The following is a 16,530-nucleotide window of genomic DNA, read 5'->3' on the forward strand; positions in this document are numbered from 1 at the left end:
GACTTAACCTCTCACTGGCTTAGACTTGTTCATGAGTCTTACATCCACAAATATATTGAGAGGGATGAAATTTAGAATACATGCACAATGAAAGTTTTTGATGTGTTACAGAAACATTTTCCAATGTACTGATTTTAGGGTGGTTTTTTTGTGTTTTTTTTTTTTTGTACTGGATGTTGAGTTTTTGTTTCTTTTTTTTTTTTTTTTGGGTCACACCCGGCGATGCACAGGGGTTACTCCTGGCTCTTCACTCAGGAATTACCCCTGGTGGTGCTCAGGGGACCATATGGGATGCTGGGAATCTAACTCGGGTCGGCCGCGTGCAAGGCAAATGCCCTCCCCGCTGTGCTATCGCTCCAGCCCCTGGATGTTGAGTTTTATCCAGAAATTTCAGCATTCACTCAGGCAGTAATTGTAACTTTCCTGGGTGCCAGCCCCTCTGCCGTAATCTATAGCAATAAAGGAAGCCCTGGAGATCAGAAACTTAGATGTGTGATTATGTTGAATCTATCATGTGTTACTCCCTTAGAGTTCTGGAAGTGAAAGCTTAAGCAGACTTTAAAAAGAAGTCAGTTCCTCCTGTCAAATACATTGAGTCCTGCCTGCCAGGCCTTTGATCTTTTTTAGTGTTTAGTTCATTGCTTGGTTGAATGAAACGCAGTTTTTAAAAATTGCATGGGGTCCCCCCCAGCCGTGCGGAGGCTGCCGGAGCCCAGCGCCAGACGGGCTTCCCAGGCCTGCGGGGCCTGCTTGCCGGACCCTGGGCGTGGGCCTGGTCCCCAGACCACATTTATAATCAGGTTCATGCGTCCTAAAGTCTGTCCTGGTTCTTAGCCATGTGCACACGTGCCTCTCGGTTCACTGTGAGTGCGTGTGTGCTGGGCAGCCCACACAGGGGGGCGCTCGCCCAAGCGTGCTCAGTCGCCCTGCCCCAGTGCAGACTCTTAGGTCTGGATTCACGCTTAGGTCTGGATTCACGGTGTGGAGCATGTGTGCCAGGTCCGTGAGCTCGAGGCCCCCGAGATGGAATTTGTATTTATTTTGGATTGTTTTGGGCCACATTTGGCAGTGCTCGGGTTACTCCTGGCTCTGCACTCAGGAATTGCTCCTCGCACTGTTTGGGGAACCGTGTGGGGTACCTGGGGTCACACCTGGCTGGGTGCATGTAAGACGGTGCTATCTCCGCCCTAACTTGTACGAGACAGCAAGGGCCAAGGAGACGGCTCAAAGGGCTGGAATACATGTTTGCGTGCAAGAGCCATGGGGTTGGTCCTCAGGACCACATGGCTCCCCCCTCCCGCTCAGAGCACTGCCGGCTGGTACCCAGAGGGGTGAAAGTCAGTTTCCGGTGTCCTTTCTTCTTGGCTGACAGCCTGGGCTCGGTTGAGTCCCTTAGTTGCACCTCTCGCCAGGCTTTCAGATTTCCTTTGCTCTGGAGTTCGTGAGCTCTGTTCGGAAACCTTCCTTCTCAGTGCAGCTGCTCTTACTTACCAGGTCTGATTTGAGAGCATTTCGGTGAGACCATTGCTTGCTTTGGGCATGTAAAATTGTCCAATCCATTTTTCACCCTCACAACTCAATGTATTTTCTTTTTCCTAAGTTACATTCATATAGTTTGAAAATGTAAAAGAAAAGTGTTAAGGAGTAAAAGACAAGAGAGTGAGTGTCCTCTCTACACTCCCCCATCAACCAAGTGCCTGTGTTCTTTGCTTTCTCTAGGGTGCCCTGTTCGCAGTGCTCTGGATAGCCTCCCAGTGTTCTTAACTACAGTCTGACTCCGCTGTCATTCTCTTCATCTTTTTTGCTTAAAAGATTGTTTATTTAGTCTTCAGTATTGTTATATATTGAAAGCTTTCCGTTTCAGAACTTGGAATTTTCATTCTTTGAGTAGCAATATAGTGATTCCTTTTTATAAACACACTGATGTTGGAGCTGGAGCGATAGCACAGCGGGGAGGGCGTTTGCCTTGCACGCGCCGACCCGGGTTCAATTCCCAGCATCCCATATGGTCCTCTGAGCACCGCCAGGGGTGATTCCTGAGTGCAGAGCCAGGAGTAACCCCTGTGCATTGCCAGGTGTGACCCAAAAAGAAAAAAAAAAAAAAAAAACACTGATGTTTCTAGGACTTCAGTATCGTAAGTACTGCTGTGAGTAACCTTAGACTAATGTCATTGTGCAGTGTACCAGAGTCTGTAGGATGAATTCTCACGAGAGGCCGGAGAATAAACAGTTGTGGGTCTGCTCCCTGCTGCCGGCTGTCAGACTGCTTCCCTTCCTCTCGCTGAGGCAGTGTGCACTCTTCAGGGTAGTTGAAACTTCCTTTCGGAGTTTTACCGGTCTGACAAGGGAACAGTGATAGCTCATCTTTTAACTTGCTTTTCCTTTCTTAGGGATGGGAATGACTATTGAGCAGCCGTTTGCATTTTCAGTGATCCTGTGAGGTCCTTTGAACTGTTATTTTTTTATATATATATATAGATTTCAAGGATCTCTTAGTATGTTCATATTGTTTTGAGATATGAGTCGTTGACTCTGTAGTCTGTTTTGCTGCATAAGAGATTTGTTTACTTGATCACAAAGTTATCTATTTTATATTTGGGGGAGAATTGGTGTGTGTGGAGGGGTGTGTTTGGTTGGGAATCGGAACCAAGATCTTTCAGGCAGTTGCCCTGCCACTGAGCCTCATCCCCGGTTACTTTACTTCCTTTGTCATTAAATCTTTGATGATTTTGTGTTTCATCCTGGTGGAGTGTGTTAAGTGTGGATCAAATCCCCTCCCCCACCCAAAGTCTCTGAGCATGTTTCATTTAATCGTCCATTCTCTCCTCTGCTCCTACTTGTGCTGTCAGCTTTGTTGAATGAGTGGCAAGTTTCCTTGCCATTATTGCAATTTTTTTAAATTGAATCACTGTGAGGTATGGCAGTTACAGAGTTATTTGTAATTGGGTTTCAGTCAGACAATGTTCCAACACTGGACTCTTCACCAGTGAAAAAAGCAATTTTTTCAGCTTAATTACCAGCTAATTGGACATTCTCTGTTGACGTCTCTTTCAGTCATTTTGCATTATTAACTGATTATCTGGGAAGAAATGTTAGAAGAAGTGGAAGGGGGAGTCATTGGTTAAATACTGTTGATCAGGGCTTTCTATAATCTTCCCTCATGACTTGAAAAAATGTGCATTTGAGCTTTGAACACAGATTGAAGTGTGTCCATTACAATAGCGTTCACTTGGGGCCTGCAGGGGTTCCCTGGCTGTGTCAGCGATCCTGCGAGTGACTGAGGGCTGATTCATTCCGTCCACGGCACGTATTGGGCCTTTCAAAGAGAGACTGCGATTCCAAGGGGGAGATTCCTCAATGGTGTGACTGTCGATGTCGCACGGCTGTGCCCTGGCACGGAGAAGGCCGTCGCCTGGCCTGGCCAGCGGCCGGCCGGGAGCTGTCAGCGAGGACGTATTCCCTGTCTCCTCAGCCGGCCGACACTGTCCATCCAGCACCCGCCGTCCGCAGCGATCAGTATCCAGCGCCCGGCCCAGTCCCGAGACGTGACCACCAGGATCACACTGCCGTCCCACCCCGCCCTGGGGACGCCCAAGCAGCAGCTCCACACCATGGCCCAGGTAGGCCCGGCAGGCCTGGGCAGTGTGGCAGGCCTGAGACGCCGTGGGAGCGGGTTGGGGGGTTCTCACTAAACGGTTTCGGGGTTCCCTCCCCCCAGAAAACCATCTTCAGTACTGGCACACCAGTGGCTGCCGCGACGGTGGCTCCGATCCTGGCCACCAACACCATCGCCTCAGCAACCACGGCCGGTAGGTCGCCGCCCTGGCCCTTCAGCTCGGGTTTGGGGAGCGGGCGGGGGAAGCGGAGGCTGGGCTGTCGTGTCGCGGCTCAGACGGGAGAGGACCGGGTAGAGAGACTCACTCCCGTCCCCTCCGGCGCTTGCCTGCGGGCTTCTAGGAATCTGTGGTGCGTTGAAAGAGACCATTGTGGAAGAATGTCTTTCTTTCCTCCTGTTTCAGGATCTGTGTCACACACACAGGCTCCCACGAGTACAATTGTCACCATGACGATGCCCTCTCATTCATCCCATGCTACTGCTGTGACTGCCTCCAACATCCCCGTGGGTGAGTGCCGGCGGGCTGAGCGTGGCCACTGCCGAAGCTGTGACCTGGGCTTTCAGGGCAGCACGGACTTCTCACACGCACTCGGATTCCACGCTCACGCTCCTTTCTACTCCCGATTCCTCCCTCTCCCCGCCCCCCATCTTCCTGGAATATGATCCCATCTTGGGTGTGGGATGGGATTCAGTCCGCAGCTCACCAGCACGTCACCCGGGCCGGGGCCCCCGACCCGTGTGCTCCCTCCACCCTGGCCACAGGCTGGGACTCTGGGTGGTGGTGTTCAGCCGTCTGCAGCGAGGAGCACATCGGCCTCCTGCCCTGTGCCCCACTGTCACACTGACCCTGTCCCCCTGCGTCTCTCATGTCCCCTCCCCTTCCCCTCAGGTACCAGTCCACTTTTCCTGGACTCTGGTTTTTATCAGATTTTGTTGCTTATTTTGCTTGGTTTCTATTTTGTGTATGTCCTGAGAGAGCCAACGTTACGTCCTATTTTAGTACAGCTTCAGAAGTCAGACAGCCATTTTTGAGCGGATACGGACATCCTAGCTCTCAGAAACCGGGCGACCAGACCCCGAAGGGCAGCCGAGCATTGGCGTCCCCCCACCCTCCCCTCCTCTCTTTCACGGCCCCCGTCAGACATTTTCCTGTCTGTGATCTGGGTGGCTTAGTGGGGGCCATACCCAAAGTGCTCCTGCTCTGGGATCAGGGTCCCTCCCTCCAGGGCGGAGCCCTGCGCAGTGCTGTCACCCCGGCCCCACCTTGGGACACCTTGTAAGGACACTTTGAGGACAGAACAGGACGTGGACGTGCTCCTGCCTTTTTGGGGAAGCCTTTGGGTTGGCACCAGGCCCCACGGAAGGCTCGCGCAGGGGACAGCAGCGCGTCTCTCCCGCGCCCGGGGCGGAGCAGGCGGACGGCTCTCCACGCCACTGGCTCGTCCTCCTGCCCTGCACAGGGCCACGAGTGCCTGGCAACCACACCTCACCCCGAGACGGGTTTCCATATCGCAGCACGGGGTGGCCTCAGGCCACGGCTAGTCTGTGCCGCCACGAGGGCCGAGTGGCCCGTTATTTCCGCATGGGTCTCCCCGAGCGGAAGCTCCCAGCCCTTCTTGGCGCACCCCGCCCCTGCGGGAAGGGAATGCTCCCCCTGCGCCCTGGGCTGTGTCCCTCCCAAGCAAACAGTGTCACCACCTGCAGCCCCCGTTGTCTTCGCATCCCTCAGAGATGATGGTCACGACTTCAGGGGGGCACAGGCCTAGAGTCCAGGCAGTCTCTGAGGGAAGTCAGACCCCACAGAGAGGCTCGCCGCCCCCTCAGGGAGCGCCCCATTTCACATTCACTTCTCTGTGAAAAGTTATCTAGAGATTCTATAGCACTGTCGCACTGTCGTCCCATTGTTCATCGATGTGCTCAGGCGGGCACCAGGAATGTCTCCATTGTGAGACTTGTTACTGTTTTTGGCATAGGGAATATGCCACGGGGAGCTTGCCAGGCTCTGCCGTGCGGGCAGGATACTCTCGGTAGCTTGCCGGGCTCTTGGAGCTCTCCAAGAGGGACGGAGGAATCTAACCTGGGACAGCCGCATGCAAGGCAAATGCCCGACCCGCTGTGCTATCGCTCCAGTCCAGCCAATCTAGAGATTAGCCCTTACTAATGTCACTGTCCTCCTTAGGGGTCACACAGTAGGGATTCCCAAAAGCACAAGTAGAAGAAATGTCTAGAACAACATTCTAAGCCAATGCTTGATAACTCGGCCAAATGATGGTTACTTTCCAATTGGAAGAATTACTTTCCCCTACAAATTTCTCCCTACCCTCCCCCCAAAAAAAATCCTAAGGCAGAGTTGCTCCACCCAAGCCCCCTATCCTGGTGAAGAATATTCTAGCTTCTCTCGACAGTCTGTGCTGTCGGGTGCTCCACTGGGGAAGGTCTGCTCTGGCCTTGCTGTCGCCTGCTACGAGTGGGCTGGTGTCCAGGCCCCTGCTGCAGGACCGGACACACGTTGCCCTGACCCTGTAGGTTGCTGAAACACATCGCTGCTGTTCTTTCCAAAGTTTCCAGGCCGAAGGTGAAGGTTTGGGGAGGAGAGTATAGAGCGTGTCTGTGTTGACGTGGAGTTCGACTGCAGGTTGTAGAAGGGCTCAGAGTCGCCCCTCAGACTCACTGTGCACTCTGCAGTCATTCACATTGTCTGTGGGGAGTCACAGGGGCTGCCGGGCACTCAGGAGGCCCCAGAAATGAGTGTGGTAATATAGAAAAGGCTAGCACAGGTAAGAAGGTGGGTTTGAAAGCAATCGTCTAATTAGCAACAGACTATTGAATAACTATGGACCCTGGTTATTACCTCTCACGTCATTGCCTCTGTTTGTTTTTTTTTTTTCTTTTTGGGTCATGCCCGGCAATGCACAGGGGTTACTCCTGGCTCTCCACTAAGGAATTAACACCTGGCGGTGCTCGGGGAACCATATGGGATGCTGGGAATCAACCCGGGTTAGCTGCATGCAAGACAAATGCCCTACCCGCTGTGCTATCGCTCCAGCCCCATCATTGCCATTTTTGAATTAAAACTTTTGTTGTTGAATTTTTATTTAATGTAAGAATTCTTCTCATTTTAGTGAAAGGCCTTCAAGAAGTTAGATCAGGGAAAATAGACCTAGAAACTGGGAATTTTTGTAAGAATTTGAACCTTGTGGTAACTAGTAACAATATGTCAGGATCACTGTATGGAAACTGTATGTACTCATCTTTCCTTTTTTTTTTATATATATTTGGTAAATCTAGGGGAAAAAAAGCCTTATTACTATTTGCATTCTAAGAATGCGAGTGAGGTGTTTCGGCCTGCCGGTTCCAGCAAACGAGTGGCCACGAGCAGGTTTTGTTTCTTGCAGCTAAGGTGGTGCCTCAGCAGATCACACACACGTCCCCACGGATCCAGCCTGACTACCCGGCGGAGAGGAGCAGCCTGATCCCCATCTCGGGTCACCGGGCCTCCCCCAACCCCGTGGCCATGGAGACGCGGAGCGACAACAGGTAGGAGGGATTGTGTCCACGTGACTGCCCCATTGTACCATTGTTGTGGTTTTTCAGTAGAAAGCATTTCCAACTAAGGCTTGTGCTTTTACGATTTTGTTGTATGCCCCCCATTCCCAAAATTAAACTGATTTTTTCCGTTTTAGAAAAGTGTGCTATGCTCAGCCACTCCTCTTTGGTGCATTTTCTCCTATTTTTTTGTTATATTTTACATGTGTTTAATTTTGTTTTAATTTACCCAGGTGTTTAGTTTTGTTTTGCGTTATTTTGAAAGTAAAAGTTACAGGACTGAGACTCTATTTTTCCATAATAACTGTATGTTCATCTCCTATGGTGGAAGATTCTTGCCCCAGTAAGTCACCTGGAACAGAACAATCCATCTTTCCATCTTCTACCCTGTAGTGGAATTTTTAAAATTTATTTATTTTTTTTGCGTTTTGGGTCACACCTGGCGATGCACAGGGGAAACTCCTGGCTCTGCACTCAGGAATTACCCCTGGTGGTGCTTGAGGACCATGTGGGATGCTGGGAATCGAACTCTGATCGGCCTCATGCAAGGCAAACACCCTCCCCGCTGTGCTATAGCTCCAGCCCCGGCCATTGGATCTTTCTCTAGGGCCCAGGCCTAGCGCAGGAGGTCGAGCCCGTATGAAGGCCCTGAGTGTGCTGGCGTGATGACTGACCCCCTTTGTGCCTGAGTGTGATGCCCATGCCCCCCCGCTCCCCCCTCCATGGGCCCTCAGTGCGACAGCCGCCTCCTCCCCCCATAGGCCCTCAGTGTCACGGTCGGACTTCCGTGGGTCCTAATTTTGATGGCTGGTGGCTGTGGCCACCTGCCCACTGGCCCCTGTGTTGCTGGCAGGAGCCTCCATCCAGAGGGGCAGACTTCATTACCTGCCCCTGTTATTTTGTGTAATTCTTGTTTTTGTTTTGGGACCACTTCTGGCTGCGCATGCAGGGGTCGCCCCTGACTGGCCCAGGGGAACACATGGAGTGCCAGAGAGCAGCCCCGCTTGGCCACTTGCCGGGCAAGCCCCTGAGCCGCTGCGCTGTCACTGTCACTCCCAGCCGTGTGTGTGTGTGTGTGTGTGTGTGTGTGTGTGTGTGTGTGTGTGTGTGTGTGTGTGTGTGTGTAAATCAGCATAGACTTGTTTGGGTTTTTTGTCTTCTGTTTTTTCATTATTACTCTTCAGTTATTGTCATTTCTTTCTGTGGTCAGATTGATTCCAGGTTGGAACACACCAGTTCCACCCTCATGCTTCCAGACCCCACCTGGTCAGATTCCCCGCCCCGCCTTCCCACACTCCCCGCTCCCACTCTCCCCCATTCTCGGCATTTCAGTCATTTCTTCCCACTGCTACAAGAAACTCCATCTTCCTCGGGAACTTTACTAAGCCCTGGACGCCACTATTTCACAAGGGCCGTTATTTAGGAATCGAGATCTAGGTGATTGGCCCTGGCTTCTGGCCTTCAGATTGCCATTTCTTCCAGGGTCCTTGAGCGGGTAGAAGTAGGACATGCACAACTCTCATGTTTGATAAGGGGCTTCTCCTGTGGTGCCTGGGAACCGCCTGGTGAGATTCTGCCAGCCGTCGTGCCTGGCGTATGCCTTGGTGGGGAGCTGTGCCAGCGTGCAGGGCCACACTGGCAGTGCGGTGCGGTCGGGGTGCACTCGAGGTGTCTGCTCAGTGGCTGTGCTGTCTCCTGGCGCTCGAGACTCCGACCCGTAGTCCCTGCAGAGCACACACCCCACTCTGGTCTCTGTGCCCTCCCCCCCCCCCCCGTTGTAGATCTCTCCTCCTTGGTGGAACCTGCACCATCGTTTCATTAGTGGGCCCTGTCACGTGATCTCATCTGAGCAGCGTGTCGACTTGGAGACTCACGTATTGGCCTTGTGGCTGCTCTTGCCAAAGCCCCCTGATTCCCTTGGTGTTCATAGATTCTCTTGGAGCTGTAGAGTTGATGGGGAAAGGCATGTTTAGTTTTTTAAGGTGACGAGGAATGTTCATTGGAAACATTTCTTTATGCAGTGCAGGGTTGGGGGTGGCAGGCGGGTGGTCTCCTTGCATGTGGCCAACCCGGGTTTGATTCCTGACACAGCGTATGGTTTTCAAGCCCCCGCCAGGAGTGATCCCTTCTGCATATCCACAGGCCACACACGTGTACACCCCAGTCACAAAGCTGGGGTAAGCCCTCAACAGTGTGGCCAAAAAAATATCTTGTATACCTTTTCTTTTCTTGGTGGTGGTGGTTACCACCCTTTGGTTATTGTCATTTCTTTCTGTGGTCAGATTGGTTCCAGGCTGGTTCTTGACACTCTCAGGGAACACACCGGTTCCCACCCCCACAGTAACTTGATATTGCAGAGCAGCAGTGGATGCCTTCTTCTTACTGGTTAAGCAGGAAGTCTTGAAATTCACTATGTGTTTGGTTAGGTAATTAGCGGTTTGCAGAGTAAAGCTTCTATTGATCACTTTTTGTGTTATTTTGTTAACTTTTTAAATTGAATCACCACTAGATACATAGTTACAAAGTTGTTCAGAATTGGGTTTCAGTGATACGTTGTTTCAACACACTCCTTTACCAGTGTACCTTTCCCACCTCTAGTTCCCCTCACCAACCCCATCCCTGCTGCCTCTGTGGCGGTCTCTCTCTCTCTCTTTCTTTGTCTCTCTCTTTCTCCCCCTCTCCCTCTCTCTGCCCCCCCCTCGTTTTTTTTGTTGTTGTTGTTCAGAGTGATCACTTCCAACTATCACTGCATAGTGGTTCCTTCTCTGTCCTGACTGTCCCTGCAGCTCGCCTCCCCCCACCTTCTGGCAAGCTTCCTGCCCATCCTCCTAACCCCTTTCTTCTGTCCTTAGATATTAGTCTCATGCTGTGTTCTTTTATATCCCAGGAATGAGTGCAGTCACTCTGTTTATTCCTCTTTGTTTTTCCTCATGGCTGTGTAGTATTCCATTGTGTAGATGGACCATAGTTTCTCTATCCAGTTGTCTGTTCTCGGGCATTTGGGTTGTTTCCAGATTCTGGCTATTGGGAATAGTGCTGCAGTGAACATTTCTGCGTTATTTTTGGGCCCCTAGGATATATTCCTACGAACAGTATTTGAGTCATATGCAAGCTCAATTTCTGGTTTTTTGAGGAATGCCCATATTGTTTCATGGAAAGGCTGGGTCCATCAGCATTCCCACCAGCAGTGAGAGAGGCCCTCTCTCCCTGCATCTCTGCCAGCACTGGTTTCGTTCTTGTTCTCCTGGCCCCACTTTAAATGTCTTAAATATCAAAAAAATGATAGAGATTGTGATATTTAATTATTCCTATATTAATGTGATAAACCTTGTTTGATCCTGGTGTATTTGTGAGATGATACTTAATCCTACATTGCGTAGGTGTTTTTGCGGCAATGATAGTGACACCTCCTTATAATCAAAGTATATTAAACTTACAGAATAAGTGGAATGTGTTCCTTTTGGGGTTTCTGGATCAGTTTGTAGACGTTTGGGTATATTTCTTTTATGTATGTTCAGTAGAATTTGCCAGTAAAACAGGCTGAACTTAGAGTCTTTCAGGTAGAACTGGTCACTGGAGAACTTCATAGGAAGCTTTGGGAATCACCGTACGTGCTTCTGCCCCTGATGTGATCGTTTATAGCACCACTGCTTGCGTTTGGTTGGGCTTGAGGCCACACCTGGCAGTGCTCAGTGCTTAACTCCTGACTGCACTTGGGGTCACTCCTTGTGGACTCCAGGGCACATAACGGGGTGCTGGATTGCGCGTGGGTCCGCTGCATGCATACAAGCACCCTGCTCGCCGTACAGTGCCCACTTTGTGAGAAAGTGCTCGTCTAGGAGTGAGTTCTTGTACTTTGGGCAACAATTGCGAGAGTTTGTTGTGACTGTGACGTGTTTGTGGAGGGTCTGGGGACAAGTTAATTTGAAGGATGAAAGAAGAAAGACCTGTCGTCTCTTCCCTTCCTAGACCGTCTGTTCCTGTTCAGTTCCAGTACTTTCTGCCAACGTACCCACCTTCTGCGTACCCACTGGCCGCACACACATACACCCCAATCACCAGCTCTGTGTCCACCATTCGGCAGTACCCAGGTATCAGCCTCCTGTGGGGATTGCTTTCTCTGACTTATTTTCTTAAGTGTTTTAAGGAAGTGACAGAGTAGCAAAGACCCTTCCTCAGGCGCAGGGAGTTGGAGCCCAAAGGGATGCCCTTCAGCGCCAGTTACGATGGTCTTTGCTTTTCCATTTTGTTTTTGTTCTCCAGGCTCACTCCTGTATCTGCTCTCAGGGGTCTCTCCTGACAGGGCTCAGGGACCGTTTGTCCTACTAGGGACGGAACCTGATTTGGGTGCACATGAGGCAGGCGCCTGTCTCTCTCACCCCAGGTTTTCAAGCAGTCAGGTGGAAATTGGTCACTGAGGGGCCAGAGCGATAGTATAGCAGGTAGGGCGTTTGCTGTGTGCGTGGCCAGCCTGGGTTCAATCCCTGAGTGTAGACGGATTGGTCTCTCTACACTCCGCATGATCCCCTGAGCCAACCGGGAGTGATCCCTGCGTGTACAGCCAGGAGTAACCCTTGAGGACTGCCTGGACTGCCCAAAGCCCTCCCCATCCCCCACTAGAAATAGAAAAGAAACAAATTGATCATTGATTATGTCTAGCACATTGGATTTAGTTACTCTGCCTCTTTGCTTGGGTTCAGGTACGGCCCTGCTGCTGGCTGGAGTGAAGGCCTGGGGTGCTGAGACTCCCCGGGCCAGCCCGAGGTGCTGGGGGCCCTCCTAGACAGCTCCCAGCCAGGCTCACGGCCCGCTAGTGGCTGAAATCAAGCTGAGGCTTGACTCAGGTTGGATGTCTGGCCCCTGCCCCTTCTGAAGCGGCGAGTCCAAACTGCAGCGCAGAGTCTGCTTCCGCTAGGTCTCTGCCCGTGAACCAGCGGCACCGCGGACTCCTCCTCCTCTCTCTCTTGCAGTTTCCGCTCAGGCTCCCAACTCCGCCATCACCGCCCAGACTGGCGTGGGGGTGGCGTCCACGGTCCACCTCAACCCCATGCAGCTGATGACTGTGGACGCGTCTCACGCTCGGCACATCCAGGGGATCCAGCCGGCGCCCATCAGCACACAAGGGATCCAGCCCGCCCCCATCGGCACCCCGGGCATCCAGCCGGCGCCCATCGGCACGCAGGGGATCCACCCCGCCACCCCAATCAGCACGCAAGGGCTCCAGCCCGCACCACTGGGCACTCAGCCCCCGCCACCCGAGGGCAAGACTTCAGGTAACCCCCAGGGTTGGCGTGAAGAGAGAGAGGGCCGGTGTAGACAGCCGCCTCTTCTCACCGGTCTCTGGTCTCGGGTCATCCCGCTAGGCCTTAGTTTCCCCTGTGGAGTGTGCGGACGACTCACGTCACATTGTTGTCAGACTGAGGGCCGGAGAGAAGACAGCAGGGAGGGTGCTTGCCTTGCACTTGACCAACCCAAGTTCAGTCCTCAGCACTACCTGTGGTTCCCCAACACCGCCAGGGGTGACCCCGGGACGTAGGCCCTGGAATAAGGCCCTGGAGTAAGTCCTCAGCACTGCTGAGTGGGCAGAAACCAAAGTGGAAAAAAGTGTTACATACGGAAATATTCTGAAACGCTATTGCACATGGTGGAAAAGCACTATATAAAGAACTCTTGTAAACTCGCCGAATACTGGCAGTGTTTTCATTCTCTTGGAGATTTTTAATCTGGTGAGGCAAGATAGTTTTGGTTTTTTTTTTTTGAAATTTATTTAGAAAGGTCTGAGGGGAAGGTCATGTTTAGTAGACAACACAGACTTCTCCTGAGTGGAGAGCAAGCCAGCAAAGAAACAGACAAGCAGACGAGGTGCATGTTCAAGAAAGAACACAGGCGTGAAGGGCAAGCTGAAGATTCTCTTAATTCTTGTGTAAAGGCCATCGAAATTGGGCTGGAGAGATAAGTACAGAGGATATAGCACTTGGCTGTCACACAGCTGACCCAGGGTCTGTCCCCAGCACCCACCATGGTCCCCTGAGCCCCAGCCAGGAGTCAGCCCTGAGTACTTGGCCCAGGAAACAGCTGTAAAGTTAAAATAGACGGGAGATGTTGATAACAATAGGAATTGAGGCTCAGTTACACTTTATAGAACACAGTTCTGAAATGTAGTCTGTGTTTCAAGTTTTCTTTCTCAGTAACCACGAATGTGCCAGCGTTCTCCGGCCCTGTCCCTGGGCGCCTGGACATGGGGCTCCTCTCCCGTGTCTTCAGAGTGAACAGTCACAACGCGGACACTCTTCCTCGTGCTCCAGTCCTTCACCTGTGTCTCTCTCCCTCTTCCCAGAGCTCTCACTGCCTCCTCTCTCTCTCCTCAGCAGTGGTCCTGGCTGACGGGGCCACGATCGTCGCCAACCCTATTAGCAGCCCGTTCAGCGCTGCCCCCGCAGCCACCACCGTGGTGCAGACCCACAGCCAGAGTGCCAGCAGCAGCGCTCCCCCCCAGGGCTCGTCCCCCCGCCCCAGCATCCTCCGCAAGAAACCGGCCACGGACGGGTGAGTGGACCTGGTGGTGCCAGCGGCACCTGGTTCTGGAGAGTCGGCGGAACCCCAGGCACGGCCTCAGGGCTGCCAGCAAGCTCTCCTCCTCGGCTCCTCTGGCACTTACGCCTTTCTCCCAAGTACTGTTTCCGTAGGGTTGTTCGGGAGTACGTAGCTCATCAGGGGCCGTGTGGCCCAGGTGGAACAGTGCATAGTGCAGGGGGCGGAGAAGCCACAGCTTGAGACCCGCATCCTACAGCTGGCAGGACGGGACCCCTCGGGAAGGGAAGGTCAGAAGAGGGCCCCGTCATCGGGGGAAATCATGGAGAAGCGCTTGTCCAGGGACCATTGTCCGCCCGGTCTGTGGGGCAGTGCGCCCAGGGGACCCTGTCGGCACAGTCAGTCTGGGGGGGAGTCAGCCGGGGTCTTAGTGTCTGCTGGGCTGCCCTGTGACTGTCCTGTAGCATTGGCCCTGCAGCCCTACAGAGCTCTGTCCATCTTTCCACTCGATACTTCCTGTCGCAGACCGTGTTTGGGGGTACTGGAGGCGCGTTCAGTAGCGGGTCACGTTCCATGGTGACATCCTGCCCTCTGCGTCTCTGCATGGTTAGGTCATGGGGGTGTCTGTTGTGGCGTGTGGCCTTCAAACTCTGGGGTGGGTGGGGCGGGAGTCGAGACCATGGGCTGGGCAGACAGCGGTAGTGCACGGCGTAGGCACTGGTCTGGACGGCTGGCCCGCTCTCAGTCCCCTGGCTCCCATATCGGCCCCCAGGTGCCTCCAGTACTGTTTGAGGTGGTGCAGCTGGGAGTAACCGCCGAGCATCGCCAGGCGTGGCCCAGCACAACAACAACAGTTGAAATGCTGACATGTGCTTGTCCCCAGAACTTGTTCCCGGTTTCAGTTAAGTTTGCCCTCCTCTGGCTCTGCAGCGTGTGTTTCATTCGTGTTTCTCAGGTTTGGGAATTCAGTAGTGGTTTTGTTCTTTTTTGGTTTCATCATGCAAATGTTTAAACAAAAAAACTGTAGTAAGAACATATACTTACCCAGCTTGAATTATCAGCATCTAGCTTGCGACCAAGTTTTATTTATATGCATATCCGCCCTCCCAGCATGTATTGAGGCAGCCCCAACAGTTTATCAGATCATTCATGTCTGTGTCATCAGCGTGTATCTGTTGGGCCACACACACGGAGAAAGAGTAACGCCATAATATTGTCAGATACTTAGCCATTTTCCCATTGTCAGAGGTCTTACGTGTCTCAGGTTTAGTTTGAATCAGAATCCGATGAGGAACCCGCGATGATGACTTGTAGCTGTTAGGACTGTTGAGACGTTCTCGTGAGTGTCGTGAATAGTTCAGGTATTCGGGCCGTGCTCATGATGCGCATCCGGTGCATGTGGTTCTGTGTACCACCGGGGTCACAGGAGCACACAGAACACGGAGCAGCCCCGAGCAGGCCGAGGGGTCGACTCCCGCCTCCCCACCCCCAAGGCATGTGGACAGGCCTGGGGCAGGTATTCAGCTGAAAAGCTGCCCTACCCCACTCGGACCCCAGCCTGGCCCGGGCCTCCTCTTGCCCCCCATCTGCCTCTTCTTTCTTTTCCCTTCAGCTAAATGTTTTCCCTGCCCGCCTCCTTGGGCTTGGGGCCAGTGGGTGAGGTGGCATCTCCCCTTCCTGCAGTCCGTGCCTCGCTCAGCCTTCCTGAGTACCCCTGAGAAATGCGACCCCCGGGTTGTTCTGGCTTCCTTCACGCGACTCGTGCAGCTCTGCGCCCGCTGCAGCCACACGCACGGCTTCCTACAGCCCCGCAGCCGCCGGCGCCGCCCCCCCCCCCCCCGTGTAGACCAGACTCTGCCCAGTCCTCCCGCCTGCCACGGACACCTGGCTTGGTCCCACTGCCGTTAGCGGAAGAGAACGTCTTCGCTCCACCCCACGCCCCAGCTCCCTGGTGGAAAACCAGCTGGCCAGGTGTTGGGGGTTTGTCCCTGCATGTTCGGTTCTGACGCATTGGTCAGATTCTGTCCTGTGGGCTGGAGCGATAGTCTGGGAGGCGAGGTGCTTGCCTTACACCCCGCATCCCGGGTGGCCTCCAGGTACTGCTCTGAGTAATTCTTAGTGCAGAGCTAGAGTAATCTCTGAGAGCACGAGTGGTGCAAAAAACAAACAAAAAAATCCTTTCCAGTACCAAGCAGTTTGGGTCACTGGCTTTGTAGTACAGCTCCACCTTAGGGCAAGGCCCCTCCCAGCTCCTTACTCTGAGGTGTGGTTTTAGCTCCCTGGGGTCTCTCAGATTCCATACAAATTTTACTGCCCGTTTTCCTAAGTCCTTGAGGAATGTCATCTGACTTCTCACAGGGATTGCGTTGAGTCCATATAGTAGTTAGATAGGATGGTCATTTTGAAAATGTTCTTCTACCCGTGGGCATGGGATATTTTTCTATTCCCTAAGTTCTTTTATTTCTTAAGTGTTTTTGAATTTCCATGTTAAAGGTCTCCCACCTCCTTTGTTGTTGACTACTAGCTGCTCGATGCTTTTGGACAGTGTTTTATAGGGGGTAGACTCCTTGGTCACCTTTTCCTCTCATTCATTCTTTCTATATAGAAGTGTGCAGATTTTTGTGTGTTGACTTTGTCACCAACCATTTTGCAGTTTTGATTATTTCCAGGAGCCTTTGTTTTGTTTTCTTGAACAACACCTCCCAGTGCTCAGAGGTCACTCCTGGTTCTACACTGAGAAATTGCAGATTTATCTATGTTTGTGGGCCTAGATGGGAGCAGAGATTGAATTTGGGTTGGTTGTTTGCACAGCAGGTGCCCTACCCACTGCACTGTCG

The 16,530-nt window shown here is 52.5% G+C and overlaps 1 protein-coding gene across 3 annotated transcripts in view; it reads left to right on the forward strand.

Moving 5' to 3' along the window:
* The window catches only part of SAP130 (Sin3A associated protein 130), a 57,523-nt gene that overhangs the window by 19,580 nt on the left and 21,413 nt on the right, over positions 1 to 16,530 (forward strand). For 2 of the 3 annotated variants that reach the window (XM_055128285.1, XM_055128286.1), the window contains exons 8-14: positions 3,473 to 3,620; positions 3,719 to 3,809; positions 4,020 to 4,124; positions 7,012 to 7,153; positions 11,132 to 11,253; positions 12,133 to 12,435; positions 13,531 to 13,708. In XM_055128285.1, coding sequence (XP_054984260.1) covers positions 3,473 to 3,620; positions 3,719 to 3,809; positions 4,020 to 4,124; positions 7,012 to 7,153; positions 11,132 to 11,253; positions 12,133 to 12,435; positions 13,531 to 13,708 — 1,089 coding nt within the window. The remainder of the gene's footprint in view (positions 1 to 3,472; positions 3,621 to 3,718; positions 3,810 to 4,019; positions 4,125 to 7,011; positions 7,154 to 11,131; positions 11,254 to 12,132; positions 12,436 to 13,530; positions 13,709 to 16,530) is intronic. The other variant, XM_055128287.1, reaches the window with a different exon arrangement.

The sequence above is a fragment of the Sorex araneus genome, chromosome 2 (genome assembly GCF_027595985.1).
Source record: "Sorex araneus isolate mSorAra2 chromosome 2, mSorAra2.pri, whole genome shotgun sequence".
NCBI classification, from domain to species: Eukaryota; Metazoa; Chordata; class Mammalia; order Eulipotyphla; family Soricidae; genus Sorex; species Sorex araneus.